At 33.8% G+C, this 17,197-nt stretch overlaps 1 protein-coding gene and 1 non-coding gene across 3 annotated transcripts in view; both read right to left on the bottom strand.

Annotated features, from left to right (window-relative positions):
* LOC128548362 (uncharacterized) overlaps positions 1-17,197 on the bottom strand; it is a 47,501-nt gene that overhangs the window by 18,943 nt on the left and 11,361 nt on the right. For both annotated transcript variants that reach the window (XM_053522939.1, XM_053522938.1), the window contains exon 2: positions 1,290-1,377. In XM_053522939.1, coding sequence (XP_053378914.1) covers positions 1,290-1,377 — 88 coding nt within the window. The remainder of the gene's footprint in view (positions 1-1,289; positions 1,378-17,197) is intronic.
* On the bottom strand, positions 6,705-6,777 carry Trnav-uac (transfer RNA valine (anticodon UAC)). Its single transcript has one exon. It is a non-coding gene; the product is annotated as a tRNA-Val (tRNA).

Raw genomic sequence — 17,197 nt, 5'->3', positions numbered from 1 at the left:
TGAAACTCCCAGAAATATCGCATGCAAGGAATAACATATGTTTGATACTCTAATCAATTCGTTTCTAGGTTCCCGTCCTTTGAAAGCAAGGCTATGTTTAGATGAAATTTTATATAGCATTATAATATTAGTTTATCGATGAAATGTTATATTCGCATTTGTTATTTTATACTACAGTTGAAACTATTTTGTATACTATTAGTTTGACAACATTGAACGATTTTTATAAAGGCATATATTCATTGTAACAATGGCCATTTTAAAGTGACTAATACTTCAAACTCAATATTCTTGCCGAAGCGTTTAGCCTCTTACATTAATTTTGTAGTCTCGTTTTAGCCTTTAAAATTGCTAAGTAGATAAAAATGATTACAAGGAATAAATTAACGTTATATCATTCTACTTTGGTAATTGTGTTTAACTGAGACATTTGATTTTAACTTATAATATAAACATTTTACAGGCAAAATGAAGAAGGCTATGAATTAATCTGTATTTTGAAGAATTTAGCACATCTGCATTAACAAGAATATTCGGTGTAAACATAACACAAAGACGGATGATGGTGCAACCTTATTTTGAACACAGAATAATTTCGTAATTTTGACAATTCTGAGTCCTAATTACATTGCTCACTTAATTGCAATATTTGCTGTTCATAAATATATAACGTATAACCGCTTGCATACTTGAACACAGGGGCCATTTGTCGGATTGTTAAAATGTAATATCTAAAGGACTTAAAGCACGCTTTCATTTTAGTGGTGCAGGTATCATATCGTCATTATTATGGTAAAATTAAAAAAAAAAAAATACTTTTTCAAATTGAAATGTCATTAAGCAAAAGTTAACTTATTGAAAAAGGACAATCAAAGTTAACTAACATCATATTTCATGAAACCTTGTTCAATTTTAGTTTATAGGTATATTTTCTTAAATAATGAGCAGTATCCGAAGGAATATAGGAAAACAACACAAAATGTGGTAAATAAGGGTCTACGTGAACTAGTGGATAAGGCCCTGGACTCCCTTTTACAACACAAGTGTTGATTCGAATCCTTAGAAAAGTGGAGAATTTTTAATCTGAGGAAGCCATTCGGCTTGCTTACGGAAGATTGGTTGCTCTGCCCAGGTTCCCGCTCGTGAGTGCTTGAAAATAATGCACGGAGGGGCAACTTTGCCATATGACCTTAACTGTGTCACCTTAAACCTAACATAAACAAGAAGTTAGATGTAAGCAAAACAAACAGAAAGATATGGTAGTCACACTTGTATACGAATTTTCTTACTTTATTCTCATAGCACCAGCAATGATGAAAAATGTCCCAATAACGGCTGAACACGTTGCTATGACAATTACTTGTGTACGGCTCAAACCTGAAACAGAACAAATAACAGAATTTATTTTAGGCTAACTGATGAAATACTATGTTTATCAGTGATATATAATCCATATCACTCAATATCACTCACTGCATATCACTCACTGTAAATGCCGATCTACTTGTGCATTGTGTATAATTTTTAAATTATTTGCTTAAAACAGGATGAAATTGTAGTCGCACTTTGTTCTTTATAGTATATTTCTCGATTCAAATTATTCAACTTAATGAGAATTTCATAACGTTATGCAGAAAAAAAATAAAATAAAATGAAACTTTACGCTGTGTGCGTCTTTCTAACGTCACAACACGTCTGACGTCATGTCCGTTTACGCGCGTCTGTTTCCCGCGCTGAGATTAAAATTTGTTACAAAATGCATATCTCGATGTAGTTAAGCATAAAATAAAAAGAAAATTTGTTTTTCTTAAATATAGAATATCTCACCTCAAAGAGAGAAAATTTTCAATTTTTCACTCGCGCTATGCGCTCATGAAAATGTTTGAAATTTTTTCATTTCTCAGTGAGATATATTTCATATTCACTCAAAACAAACAAATATTCTCTATTTATCATGCAATTAAAAAGTAAACCAAACAGACTGTAACAGGATTGGCACCTAAAGGTTCATCTTCTTCAAATTCTAGCCTTAGGTTATTTGTTACTCGCAAATTGTTAAAAATCTGTTCAGTTAGATTTAAGACATTATATTAATACCTTGTAGTAAGTATGTTCATTAAGCTATGGCTGCAACAAAGATAAAAAAATAATACAGCTTTAAAGTAGACTCATGACCAATGTATTTTAACATATTTTGTCTTGCTCTGTGAATCTTTTTTTTTTTTATCTTTATGATTGTATATCCTTTCTCCGTATAACGGTCACAAATAATTTGCATGCTTGCACTTAATAAAAATGTTGCTTCAATATTATTAAATTTGTGTATATGAATGTCGTTCATGACTTTTTCTAAAATGTAGTCTTCGAAATTAGAGTCTCACATCTGATTCTTGGTAGAAACATTATTGCAAACAGAAATAATTTAGAAACATAATAAAATCTTCTGATAAATGTAATAATATCGCATTATTTCGACAGATAAGTTCATTATTATAATTATAATAATAGGTCAGTTATTTAATATTGCTTTAAGTCTATAGCAAATGCATTTTGAAAATATAGCAAAGGCGTTTAACACAGATGTCAAATATGTATAAAGCAATATGTAATATTTTACCCAAAAATATTAATGATAACACTCAATTATCATTATTCATGGAATGAAACAAAGACATGAACGTTTATAATAACTGCTTATACAATTACAATTTTTGAATTTTTTGATAAAATTATTTAAGTCTCCCTAGAATGTTAACAGACCATGCATCATTGTACTATAAACTAATAATACGTGTTGCGATCAAACTACACATATCAATATTTCTAAAACAGTAAATGTTGCATGCTGAACTCATATTTAGAGTCGTTCCTAGACAAAAATATGTAAATTAATCAAATCAATTGTCAGATTTGAATAATTTGCAAAGTGATGTGAAGGCAATGCATATCCTGTTTAAGGCCAACAGTAATTGTTTTATCCAAGAAATGATTTTTGTCGGTGTCCATGCGAAGTAAACAATATAGGATCGACAATTCCATTAAATCATGTTTAATTTGCCGATTATATTCTGTCATTCTTTCGCATGAACATCGAAAAAAAAAGTTTCATTTCTGAAATTCACATTATATTTCCTCTCCATTTGTAAACGAAATTAAATTATAAATTGCATTTAACATTAAAATAAGCTTCCGGCCACTCTGTACGCAGACGTCGTCAAAACAGTGGCCCGTTATCACTAAGCAGCATTGGCGTAACTTTCGCGTCCTTCCATTTGCTGTTCATACGAAATGTCCGCCATAATATTCAATGGAACAGAACAGGGCGAATGAAAATTTTGAGTCCTTTTAACTTAAGACAAACAAATTTATTTCGAGCATCGTTTGAAAGATTTCTGAGGGTGGGAAATTGAATTTTACAACATTTAAAAGTATCTTGATCAGTCTTTGATTGATCATTAAATATTTTTCCTGGTCTAATGTCAATTATTTTGGAAGCCTAAACCTTAAAAAATGTAGTTGTATCTTTATTTTTAAAAAAATATATCTAAGTTAGCCTAAAGTGCAAAAGCTATATGTTTGGTCACAAAATTTATATAATTAGATGCAAGATAGTAAAAAAAAAGTGAATTTTTGAGAAAAACAAAACTACATAAAAAAAACACACACAATATTTACCAAACACCATGCTACGCAATGGTGGATCAAGTATTGATATCATTTTTAGCAATCTGGCATTGATATTTTGGTATAGTTTACTCAAGATATTGACATGACATTGAAGACATTGAGGCATCATACAGCTTACTTAAATAAATGTTTTATTGTTATAATTAAAGTATCAAGTATTTTCAATATTTCTAATTAATATGTTATACAAGAGTCAAAAATACCAAACATCATGGCATACGCGAATCTACAGAAAACAAGATTCCAAAAATTCCAATTTTTATTTCCGACAACTGCCGTATAACCATCCTGAATAGGAAATGCCAAAAAGTTATTTGCATGAAGATAGCAATTCATTATGTATTTTGTATACTGGATTTTCCGAAAGTTTATCAAACTTAATTAGTTATTATCACGCGAATAAGTTGGTTCTGTTACCTGACACTAAATACGTAAAACAATATTACCATGCAGATTGTACAGTATTCTTACACGACCCGATTCATTTTCCTATTAAACAAAGAAGACTGAAAACGGTGAATCATTATACAACAATTCACTGTTCTGACGTCACAATCATTACGTCATGGCGTCAAACGGCATAGCGGCGCGCTGGAAAAGAAACCGATTAAAAACGGGCAAATATTTAATGAATGCCGTCAAGGATGTACTTTAAAGTCACTGGTTACGTGTTAGAATCGAAATAATATATCTCCTTTAGTGGTTTGCTTTTGAATAAAATCATTGTTTGTCGTTCAGATGCGTATTATAATATCACTCGGGCTGCGCCCTCGTGATATAATTCCTTCGCATCTGAACTCCAAACAATGATTTATTCAGCGACAAATCACTAAATGAGATATATTATTTCTTAATCAACATAACATTAGTTCAGATTTTGCATAATTAAAAATCTTTATGATCTTATCATATACACACATGCAAAATTGCAAACGTTGAAATTTGAGATAACAACGGGATAAAGCAGTTTCCGTATATGACTGCTGGCCGTGCAAAATATTCATTATTATTTGTAAAATGTACAGCAAATTCCTGCTGATAACCAGCACTTTCGTGTATTCAACAGCCGGCTCAATCATAATGCAAAAAAGAGAGAGAAAAGGTACTATGGATTCGTGTATTCAACAGTCGGCTCAATCATAATGCAAAAAGGAGAGAGACAAGAGGGCCATGATGGCCCTATATCGCTCACCTGTTATCAATGCACTTGAGGACAAGAAGGTCCTCAGAAAAAATATCTAAGTCCACAAAGGACAGGAACAACAAAGAGAAGAAATTTAACCAAAAAGAAAAAAATAATACACCTAAAAATTGGAGGTACCATCCATGTTGTACCACAGAAAAGTGGTCTCGGTTTTTCCCTACGGCCAATAATAAAAATGTTACTAAAAATAAGCTATTTATAGTAACGTAAAAGGGAAGTAATAAAAAAAATTATTGTAAGTGAACAAAAGAAGGATCTGCCAAATAAATCTGTTGACATAAATGAAATTTCAGATCAGTATCTTCATTAGTTACGGAGATATACCCATTTTAATTTGAAATAAAGGGAGGTAATTTGACATAAAATCAGTTCATAGTTATCTACCCTGATTGGCTCGGTCTAACTAATGACAATAATGAAATTTCAAATAAGTCCTATAAGTACTTACTGATATAAATCCATTTTGATTACAATCAGGGGAGGTAATCAGATATAAAATAACTCTGGAACCTACGATTGGATCTGATTTGTCATGGAATCCAAGATTTATTGTTGTTGAAGATATTTTGGAAGTTTGTATCAAATAAAACCATAAATGAAGTATCTATATGGCTGCAAAAGCCAAAATAGCCAATTTTGGACCTTTAAGGGGCCATAACTCTGGAACCAATGATGGAATCTGGCCAGTTCAAAAAAGGAACCAAGATCTTGTGGTAATACAAGTTGTGTGCAAGTTGGGTTAAAATCAAATCATAAATGAAGCTGCTATTGTGCAGACAAGGTCAAAATAGCTAATTTTGGCCCTTTCAGGGGTCATAACTCTGGAACCCATTAAGGGATCTGGCCGGTTTAAAAAAAGAACCGAGATCTTATAGTGACACAAGTTTTGTGCAAGTTTGATTAAATTCAAATCATAAATGAAGCTGTTATTGTGCAGACAAGGTCGAAATAGCTAATCCTGGCCCTTTCAGGGGCCATAACTCTGGAACCCATAATGGAATTTCGCCAGTTCAAGAAAGGAACCAAGATCTTATAGTGATACAATTTGTGTGCAAGTTTGGTTAAAAAAAATCATAAATGAAGCTACTATTGTGCAGACAAGGTTAAAATAGCTAATTCTGGCCCTTTCAGGTGCCATAACTCTGGAACCCATATTGGAATCTGGCCAGTTCAGGAAAGGAACCAAGATCTTATGGTGATACAAGTTGTGTGCCAGTTTGGTAAAAATCAAGTTATAAATAAAGCTGCTATTGTGCAGACAAGGTCAAAATAGCTAATTTTGGCCCTTTCAGGGGCCATAACTCTGGAACCCATGATGGGATCTGACCAGTTCAAGAAATGAACCGAGATCTTATGGTGATACAAGTTGTGTGCAAGTTTGGTTAAAATAAAATCATAAATGAAACCACTATCGTGCAGACAAGAAATTGTTGACACACGGACGGACGGACGGACGCACGCACAGACTGACGACGGACGACGGATGAAGGGTGATCACAAAAGCTCACCTTGTCACTATGTGACAGGTGAGCTAAAAAGGGGTTGACTTTGAAGTCGCACCGGCGGATATTCTGTGACAATGTGAAAACCTTGTGTTAAATTGACACAATCTGACTAAAGTACTTGATCTTCTAAACGAAGGTCTGAGAATGACCTATTCACATTCATCTTTCTGTATATTTGGATTTTCCAATATTGCTATTTTTATTTTCTCAAATCTGTATTTATTTGAACCAATCAGACGACTCGTTTCAACAAGCATTTAACTGAACCATCAAAATAGCGTCGAATGTCACAGGGTGAGAAAAATGTGCAGTCAGTCCGGGGCTCGAACCCGGAATCCCTCGCTTGTAGGGCGAGTGCTCTACCGACTGAGCTAACCGGCTACCTGACACATATTCTCCCCTTACATAACCAAGACCGTACCGTAACATATGATACCTCTCAAGACACGAGGGCGCAGTCATGATGTGGTCATCATAATAAACATGAAAATCCCAGGCTAAATATAGGTTTTTGAAACTTCTACTTTCACTTTCAAAATGTTGAAAGCAAGGCTCTGATTGGCTAGCGGAATGGTCGTCAGAACTAGTCTTCAAATCCAAAGCGTAGCGTTAATTGGAGATGTATTTTAGTCAGATTGAAATTGACAAAGTTTAATCTTTTTACATATATGAAATTTCATATATGATGGAAAATACGTCGAGATGCGGTTGATTTTATATATTATAAGTGTATTATATACCCATACAAATCGGAACCTAACACAGTTAACCACCAGAAATCATAAAAAGCGACACTCGTTCTACTTCGATTTAAACTTTTAAGTATTTATATAGTGGCAAGCGTCACAGTCTGTTCAATAATGCACATTTATTGGGAACATGATCTCTAAATGCATAGCATCGATTAGTTATCATATTTCACAGTTCTTTTGCTTGATGTCGCTTATAGAAATGTTGACATACTCAATCCTCCTATCCACGAAACAAGTGTATTCAAAGCTTTTTTTAAATGTACCATACATTTAATGCGCGTTAATTTACAAAGAGGATTATACCGTCAAGTAGTTCGTGACAAGTACAGGAGGCCTAATGAACGTTTCATTGTAGTTAGTATTAATTGCTACTACAGTGAGTGTTATAAATAAATTTCATGCACTCACAACTACTTTGCCGCTGTATAAACTAAATTGCCAGTTAAATGTTCTTTGAAAATAAACATAAGTTACGAAATGAAATTGATACAATACTGTAACTTTCGTTTCTTCCGATTAAGATACAGTTTAGCGGATTATAATATTTATACGTCGACGTTAGCTTTGTAAACGTATCGTATGTTACAATGTATATATATCTGACTCGAGCATTGAGAGTTGAAAATATATTAAAAAATAGCATTCAATAATATTTTACACGCAAGTACGAATATTAGTATCAAAATGTATGATAAACGAGGTCATATGAGGTGGATAATGGTAAAAATAATTAATTGATATACCAAATAAACATAATTATGTTAGAGTATTGCAGCAAAATGCTTATATATCTAATCTTTTAATGAAGTGCTAGTTATTAGCCGAAACAATTTCCATCTGATTGATTATATGTTTTGTAAAAATCAAAATTATAGTGCATTGGAAACATTATAAAAGGAATATACACTCTAATAAACAGTGGTCATTTCGAACGATTTACCTTTGAAATAGTTTCGGAAAACAATATGTACTACACAATTAAGATGAAAGAAGCAATAGTCACAAAGATTAAAAAAATGCAGCCTTTCCGAAATGAAATCTTACAACAGCAATGTATGAACGGATGTGTAAATGAATGGCATTTGCAATAAAATGCATACGCAAATTATAAAAACAACACGCATAAAGCTAACCCTTGAAAGAACACAGCGAAGCTCCGCTTTCGAACGGTCAGAAGCTAAAACACTACTGGGGATATTAAACCGGTTTATTGTGCGTAGCAATGTCACAGGACAGTGAAAAGAAATGGTATTCACGCAAGGAATCATTTCTTATACACGCATTAGTAACTAAAGATACAATAAATCCTGGTAAATATTCAGCCGCGGTCGTATATTTGTTTATGTCTTTATCTTATATTATGTTATAACGATACGTTTTGGGAATCAGAGATATATTGATTTCTATTTTATCTCCCTATCTCATTCCGCTGTTTGTTCAACCTAAATCAAGAACAAAGTCGTCACGGAAATATGGTACTGTCTACAAAGGATTCATCTGAGATAAGTCTGACAGTATTACGAGTTCCAGTTATTATTTATGGCCTCGCTATGGACTCCAGTCCAGTTTGACGAATTTCTCAAACGTATTTAGTATTGATCAAAGCTTTAGGAAATGTATTTTGGAAGAAAATAACGCCAAACCAAGCAAATAGAAGGCTATGTTTAGATGAGTTTGTTCATGACAGAACATTAGAGAGCAATATCCACACTCCTACTTCCCCACAGAACCTACTTAAGCGGAATATTATTTTGATAAAATTGAAAAGTTTGCATAATCACAGATGACCAGAAATTAAACAACGAACAGCCACGTTCAAGAAGTCCTCCCTTACGAAATAGTCAAAACGTTGCGAACATACCACGAACATGCTGCGAACATGCCTATTCGCAGGAAGTATTCGCGGGATATTCACTGCTACCCGTGATCATGCCGCGATTGATTTGATACTAGTTCGTGGGATATTCACAGGAAGACCAATGATCGCGACATGATCGCGAGAAAAACTTAAGAGGATTGTATTCTTTTGGTAAACTGTTCATGAAGAGCTTTGGCAAGATGAGGTAATTGTATATCAATTAATTTGTAACATTATCTGGATGGTCACAGTATGAGTCTGATAAGTTATTACAAACATATATTTTGGACATGTTTAGAGGGAAATCTGTATGCATTACAGATATTTTTCAAATGTGAAGGGCGATTCTTAGATTTCTTAGAGAGGATGATAGGAATATATCCTTATTTGTGGTTAGTCAAAAAATTTATGTTAAATATCTATACTCGTATGTCTGAATAAACATGAGGAATGTTGAAAATGAAATAAATGCTTCAACTTTTGCAGGGATGAATCAGATTATCTAAAAGGAAATACAAAATCATAAATTTGGTAATTAAGATGCAAAAGTAAAACAATGACAGATTTGCAGTCATACATACATTAACTTATAAGCAGTATGAAGAAAACACATTGGGATGAAATGAATACATGCACTGAGACTGTTATTTAAATTACAATTACCAGTTAAAATTGATAATTTGAATTTGTTACAGCCTCAGTGCTGAAGTTTATTTAATAAATTTATATCTCTGATTCCTATTAATTTATTTGTTTTTGCACTTTTTCTGTGCATGCTATTTTGTGGATAATTTCTATCCAGATTTTGCTTGTTTTTTTTTTTAGCTAGTTCGCGACATGTTCGCAGCAGCATGTTCGCGGGATGATCGCAGCAACTAGTTCGCGGGATGATCGCTGCAACTTGTTCGCAGGAAGCTCACAGCTACTTGTTCGCGGGAAGTTCGCGGCAACTTGTTCGCGGCAAATCTAATTTGCATGTGAAAAGTGAACACCAAACGAACATCCTGCGAACAATGTATCAATTGTATCAAAAGTGTTCGCGGCATGTTCGTCTGATATTCGCGCATGATCGCAGGAGGCGTTCGCAGCCAACTATAGTATTTCCGTAAGGGCTTTCAGTGCCGTCATACAGCACTTAAAGACTGGCATGTTCTGAATACCTATCAGTAAGAATGTCATTTGGAAGAAGCCATAGATATTATTATTTAAAACTTCTTATAGAGTCCCATTTGCCGGTGCTACAGCGCGGGAACTTTGCTGCACATTTCATTACCCTCCATACACAGATGCCGACAATGCTATTACTACGCTTGTTTATGTGCAATTTTAACAAAGGAGTCTTATTACAGATGGATGCAGACCTAATCAAATAGCATACGTCAAACGGTTGATTATTGAAGAAAATGAACTGCCTTTATTCTGAACACACCCACGTGAAATACAAAGTGAATAATCAAGCATGTCTCAACAATCTTTTTTCGCAAAGTATGTCTGACGAAAGAATTATTTCTAAGCAATAAACAGTTTAGTGTCTGATTTCAAGACACTGTTCACTGTTGAATACGAAAGGACAGCAGCAACCGGAGTAAAATATTCAGACATAGACTACTTTTATTTCTAACGGTAGAATCCTAATAGACGTCTTTTATTAAAGAATTAGTTTCGATAGTCAAATTCAAATTTAAAGGTCACTTAATTATTGGAAAAGATATCTTAACTGTTTCATTGTTGATGAAATATTTTTAATTTGTCCCGAATGTTATCATATCGAAAGGTAAGGAGCCCAGTGCTATGTGGCACGATTTTATCCCCAGGATTTAGGCGTAATAGTTGTTTCTTGTTGATGTATACAACTTCCAAGTGAAGTATTTTGCACACACTGGATAGCTCTAATGAGATACGAGATGGTTTACACAATACAACATAAGTCAACGGTGCAAAAAAAAAAACGAAACGAATTCATTACTTGAGATTGAACATGAAACCTTATCACAATCACAGGAAAGTATTTAGTACATACACATAACCGCGCATAATGTTCCTAAAGAACCACATATGGCCGATGTAATCGCAAGATAGCTGCCCGAATTAGATACTGAAGTTATTTAATAGAGATTATATGTTATGTAAATACATTAACAAAACAAAAAGAGCATACATTCAGGTAAATGTCAATCCGGCCTCATATACACTGTTCTGTTTGTTGTATTAGGCAAGCTGCTCATTATTTCCAATAGTTCGAAATTACAATTAATTTTGAATAGCAGGTTTTTACTCTTGACAAAGATACAAAGATACAAAAATATTGAATTTTCTGCCAAAACTTACCAACAGATCTAATCATATCTATCGATCTAAACAAAATTCTTAGAGAAACACAATTATAGTAAATGTCGAAGTCGCATTCTATCCTCCACTTCATGCAAAGAAAGCCAATAGGATGAATTAAAAGTAAACAAATAATTTTGTTCACACTTTATCGATTCTACTCTTGACCCTTAAGACTTAAAGTAAGAGCAATGCTCGCACAGAAGTAGGATGTAGATTACATTACAAGAGACACGACACAAAGAATGTACTTGATATAATTAATATTGTGTGATCATAAACATTAGCATCAATAGATTAGACATCAATCCTGTATGAATGAATCAAAATTGGATTTTTCAAAAAATATCATATTATTCAGTTCTAAGCAAGTTATGATATTGAATGGTTATTATCTTACTTTTTGACCTTATCTCTCATATCATATTGCTTAAATCGTTTGATATTGATACGATCTGTAGCCGCCCGACAACAACAAATTACATTTTAGTAAATTACTCCAATGAAGTACATTTTATGTCCGTTATTTCTTTTTAAATTAAAAGGTTAATAATATCTATCATGTGTTTACGAATCGGATAGAAATATCCGTCCCGAGGGTACCTGCGCATTGGGCGGTAATGAGGCTTGCCGAATTACCGCCCATACGCAGGTGGCCGAGGGACGGATATTTCTATCCGATTCGTAAACACATGAATCGGATAGAAATATCCGTCCCGAGGGTACCTGCGCATTGGGCGGAAATGAGGCTTGCCGAATTACCGCCCATACGCAGGTGGCCGAGGGACGGATATTTCTATCCGATTCGTAAACACATGACTAATATTTTTTCTTGCATATCGTATACATGTTACCATTTTATTCTGACAGATTATTGTTCTTGCATACTGTATTTTACAAATAACAGGTAGAAATACTTTCTTTGTAGCACTCTTTCTTATAGTAGAGCGCGGGAAATTAACGTCCGTGAGTAGAAGTGACGTCATGATGTTTTGCTTTACGCATCATAACAAAGTTCCACTTTAGTTTTATCGTTTGTAGCGTAACGTTATGTTCTTACGGTAAATTAACGCATTTTGAATCGACAAATGAACTATAAGGAACGGAGAGAAACTATCAAGGTATCTGCTTTTTTTGTATTTTACATAAACAATATAATATCAGTGCATGAACCACTAGTTGTCATTAACAGAACGAGAGTCATCTGGCATCGGGGGGGGGGGGGGTGCGGGGGGGGGGGGGGCCAGATGGGATTTGTCGGCATGGGTAGAATCACCGGAAACACCAGTCCGGTGTGCAAGAAAACCCGATCAGTTACCTTGTACATTGTTAGGATAGATATTGGTAATTTGCTACAAAACATGTAAAGGAAAAAAAAACAGTTGCACTAATGTACACTAGGTTCAGATTTAATTAATTTGATTCAACAACGAAATACAACACGGGGATAGTGTCAAGGTCAAAAAAGTTTTTAAACCTTTGTTTGTCTTTGGTAACAGGTAAAGGAATCAATACATTCTGTTGGTACATAGCCTGTCTTAAATAATCGAAAAATTCAAAAATGTGTACTTGTTCAAAGAAAATAAAAACACTTACCAAACTCACCAAGTACGTTTGTAATACGTGTTTGATTCTAAACACTTGCATTTTCATTTTGGAAAATAATATTCTAATAATTATTAGGATAAATTAAACTATATGGCTGCTTCAGACTGTGTGTTTTTTGTTGTTGTTGTTTTTTTTTTTTTTTTTTTTTTTTAATAAGAATACAAACTAGGCATAAAATAATTATGTGTTTCAGTAAAATTGATTTAAAAGGCGTGTTAACTCCATCCTAGAACTAATGTATGTTGAATTCCTATAGATACTGATCAAACCTAAACCCGTCCATAGATATTAGCTCTCAGATAATTAAGCCGAGATGATTTATTTATTACACACATAAACCGGGATGTTTTTGTAAAGGTCGGTATTGAATAAAAAGTATCATTTCTACGTGATCATCTAAACGGAACTTCACAGAGGAGTGTGATTACAATAACAACATTAATCTAAACGTTTAGAAGCATGGCATTAAGATTCCTTCATATTCGATTTGAAGGTTTTACAAACTTAAACATAAGCCACACCATGATAAAACCAACATAGGGCATTTGGGACAAGCATGGATCCAGACCAGCCAGCGCATTCGCGCAGTCTGGCAGGATCCATACTGTTCGCTAACGGTTTCTCTAATTGCAATAGGGTTTGAAAGCGAACAGTATGGATCATGACCAGACTGTGCGGATGTGCAGGCTGGTCTGGATCCATGCTGGTCGCAAGTGCACTATGTTGGTTTTCTCATGGTGCGGCTCATGCAACATTTGGAACGTGTGGCATTTGTTCGATCAAGCAGTGTCTGATCTGAACCTCTTTTTCGTAAAAGTATCATATCAAGAGTCTATTAAGTTCAATGTGACGGCCTTGTAAATTCTTCTATATATGGCATCTTTTTCAGTTTTCTGGTCAATTAGATCATGTAGTATGTTTAATGTATCTGTACAGCATATAGCCTCGGGAGAACGGGTGCAGTCAAACCAAGATTGGTAGCATTTTTCCTGGTTACGTTATTTGCGTCAAAAGCATCAAGTTTGACAAGTTTAAACAAGCATTGATTAAAACACAATTGGTCAAAAAATATTTATTTATTTATTTGGGTTTTACGGCGCACCAACACAGTACAGGTTATATGGCGCCAAACAGGACTACACATTTTGGTTTCACATCTCATTTACATCGAAATAAAAACATGAGGTAAGTAATCAAAATTTGCAAACCTGCTGGAATCACAGAGTTACAGCAAAACCAAGTGTTAAGACCCTATTAGTCGCCTTTTACGAATTTTTTTTCCATCAGGCAAAGTTTCTGTAGTTTATATATATAGTAATTCCATCCATTCCATTGTGCTAGATTTACTTACGTACATGTCTCAAAATTCATACGCAGATTCTCTGAAAGTGGATGTCAGTTTTCGTTAGCCGAAATTGGTCACTGGCAATATCTGTTTTCTGGGAAATTTCGAACATTCTATTATCTTATTAAGCTTCGTCTGAGACTGGTGTGGTTTAAAATAGTATATGTTTCAATGTGTTCGTAGACTTGCAAATGTCAAGCACGGATGTCTGTTTGAAATACAGATACTAGTATCAGCTGTTCAGAAGTAAACCAGTGACAAATGCAATTCTTTATACCGTCAGAAATTGATTGGTCACGTCAGGTACATGGTTTGGTAATAATAACGCAGCTAATAACGATAACAAATGTGGCAATTAGGGGGCAATTTACAACTTCATTGTCTAGCACATACTGTCTATTTTCTAAATTTGTCTTGTTTTTAAGACAACTCGGAATTTTTTCAGCCATCCGATCCATTTCACTGATCAACTGTAAGCAGATTACATATTTTCCCATGCGATCTTAGTCTGTTTTTATCAAGTGTTCCACATCATAGTATCGTCATTTCACTTGGTTGCATTCTATTCACCCAAATTATCTTCACATACATTTATTACTCTTCTTTTACATATATTTCTACAAAAGCGATTCTACTACGCAATACCTAATATAGCATCATCAATCTACAATTCTATTGAATCCTGACAATTTTCAAGTTTCTTCAGTGCAAAAGGTCTGATGAATAGCAGTTTCTGCTAAGGGTCTTCGTGTATAGCAACAGATGCGTGAAAAAAAAAAGTAATCTTTATTCGTTAATCTATATACATGCAAATAATGCAAAAAATGTTATTCAAGGGAGCGTTCAAGGGAGCATGTATGACGTTTATATATCAACCAGCACTCTATGTTGATACTTGTCTACGTTGTTATTTGACATTAAAGATCATGACGTCAATAACTGAAGTACTCTTCCCGCACTTTTCTACAACAAGATAGAGTTACACAGTGATAACTTCCTTTAGAGTTTAAAGCGTGCACTATATCTTTCGTGACTAAAACATTGCATAATACTTGCGACGACTAGCCTTTTATACAAAAATATATTCCCTATCTTGCCTGTTGTTGTAGATACTTGTGATCATGTTACTTCATATTTCCACGCAATGCTAGTTAATTAAGTATACCTATAATAGTACTGAGCACTCTTTCTCTTTGGATCGGAACAAGTTGTCAAATCCAGTGTTTTGCAATGACGTAATTATGACAAATTAGTAAACTACGATACATTTGTTTTGCGATATGCAATCAATCAATGATCCGATCTGTATCCCAAATGGATACGATTGTACACATCTCGTGAAGAAAAACATTAGCTTGAATCAGTGAAAGGCAGAATCAACACAGCTTGAACTAGAAGAAAGTACTGTTTTGTTCGAGCATTGTGAAAATTATAATGTGTCCTAGATGACACCTGTGTCATGACATGAAATGCTTGTTCGATGTTCATTCACACAATTAATTATCTACTTGCAATGTTTTCTATAATGGAGAAGATGCTAAATACGTTTCATTATTTTCCTTAAATTGAATTTCCTTATCCGTATTATTAAATTATATACGATGCGAAATCAAATCATTCATTTCAGTGAATAGGCTACATTACATGAAATGAATTGACTTCTGGGACCATACTGCCTCTCATGATTATACTGTACCATAACACATTGATCAATATATATATATAATTAAAAAGACTAAAATCCTGGTTCTGACGAAGGAGGAAGCCGGACATAAATATCCCTGACCCTATTGGCAGAAAATAAGAGGTCTTGAATACCTCTGACTCTTTTGTCAAAAAATAAGGACAACATACAAAAAACAATGACGGAACGAAATCTATTAGCCACAGCAAACTTTCTCTCTTAAAATTCAAACTTCTTTGACTGCAAGCAACATATGTTATTTGCACGTGTCAATTTCGTTTTGTTGATAATATGTTACTGCTTTATTTCTTCCGCTCTTTCATTAGTTCGTTTCAGAATGAATACATTTTGTTATGATATTTTATACAAGTTAGATCTGCGTGAACGAATTTGAAACTTTGTAAAACTGTGGGTATTTCTTAAGTCCGTGCAAAGGAGTTATAATAATCATTATCAATTTCACGGCTTACGATGAGGGAAGATAGTTTGCAATGTTTTATTTATTTATCTACTGTAAAATCAACCAGCTTCTTTGGCACCAAATTTCATAGTTTTTGCCATAAAGGTATTTCGCGGGTATAAATTTAGTGGATTTAAATTTTGAAGATAAAATGAATTGAAATTTCACTTGTTCAATGGAATTTATTTCCATTGATCGACGCAATCATAAAATGCACGATTGAAAACAAGTCCCCATGAATATTAATGACCACTAATGGTGAAAAGAACACGACTGATTCTTTAAATTACAGCGCTAAATATCCCCATGTTTCATGTCATTAACAAACATGTATTTATGTATATTGTAAATCTGGTTAGAAGATAATGGGTAACTCGCAAAACTAGTGTGCCACATTTGCACCGTCAAGTAATCTTTGTTCAGAAATCCATGTTGTTGTTGAATTAAAATGTGCTAAAATGTATATATTGTAATGTTCAAGCCTGTGTAAAAATGTCAAGTAATATGAATATTTCTGACTTCTTCAATGTAACTATCGGTTTGAACAGGGTGAGCCTTTATCTCCCTTGCTCTTTATACTCTTTATAAATGATATTGCTGAAAATATGAATTTTGATGCATTAACTGAAAATAATTTTGAACTATTGTCTATACATGATTTTATTTGCTGATGACATAGTATTGTTCACTACTGATCATAATAGTCTGCAGTCACAAATAAATGCTATACATCATTACTCTGTAAAATGGGGCTTAAAAATCAAGG

Source organism: Mercenaria mercenaria, chromosome 14, assembly GCF_021730395.1.
Source record: "Mercenaria mercenaria strain notata chromosome 14, MADL_Memer_1, whole genome shotgun sequence".
NCBI classification, from domain to species: domain Eukaryota; kingdom Metazoa; phylum Mollusca; class Bivalvia; order Venerida; family Veneridae; genus Mercenaria; species Mercenaria mercenaria.
This window is presented reverse-complemented; position numbering and strand designations above follow the sequence as displayed.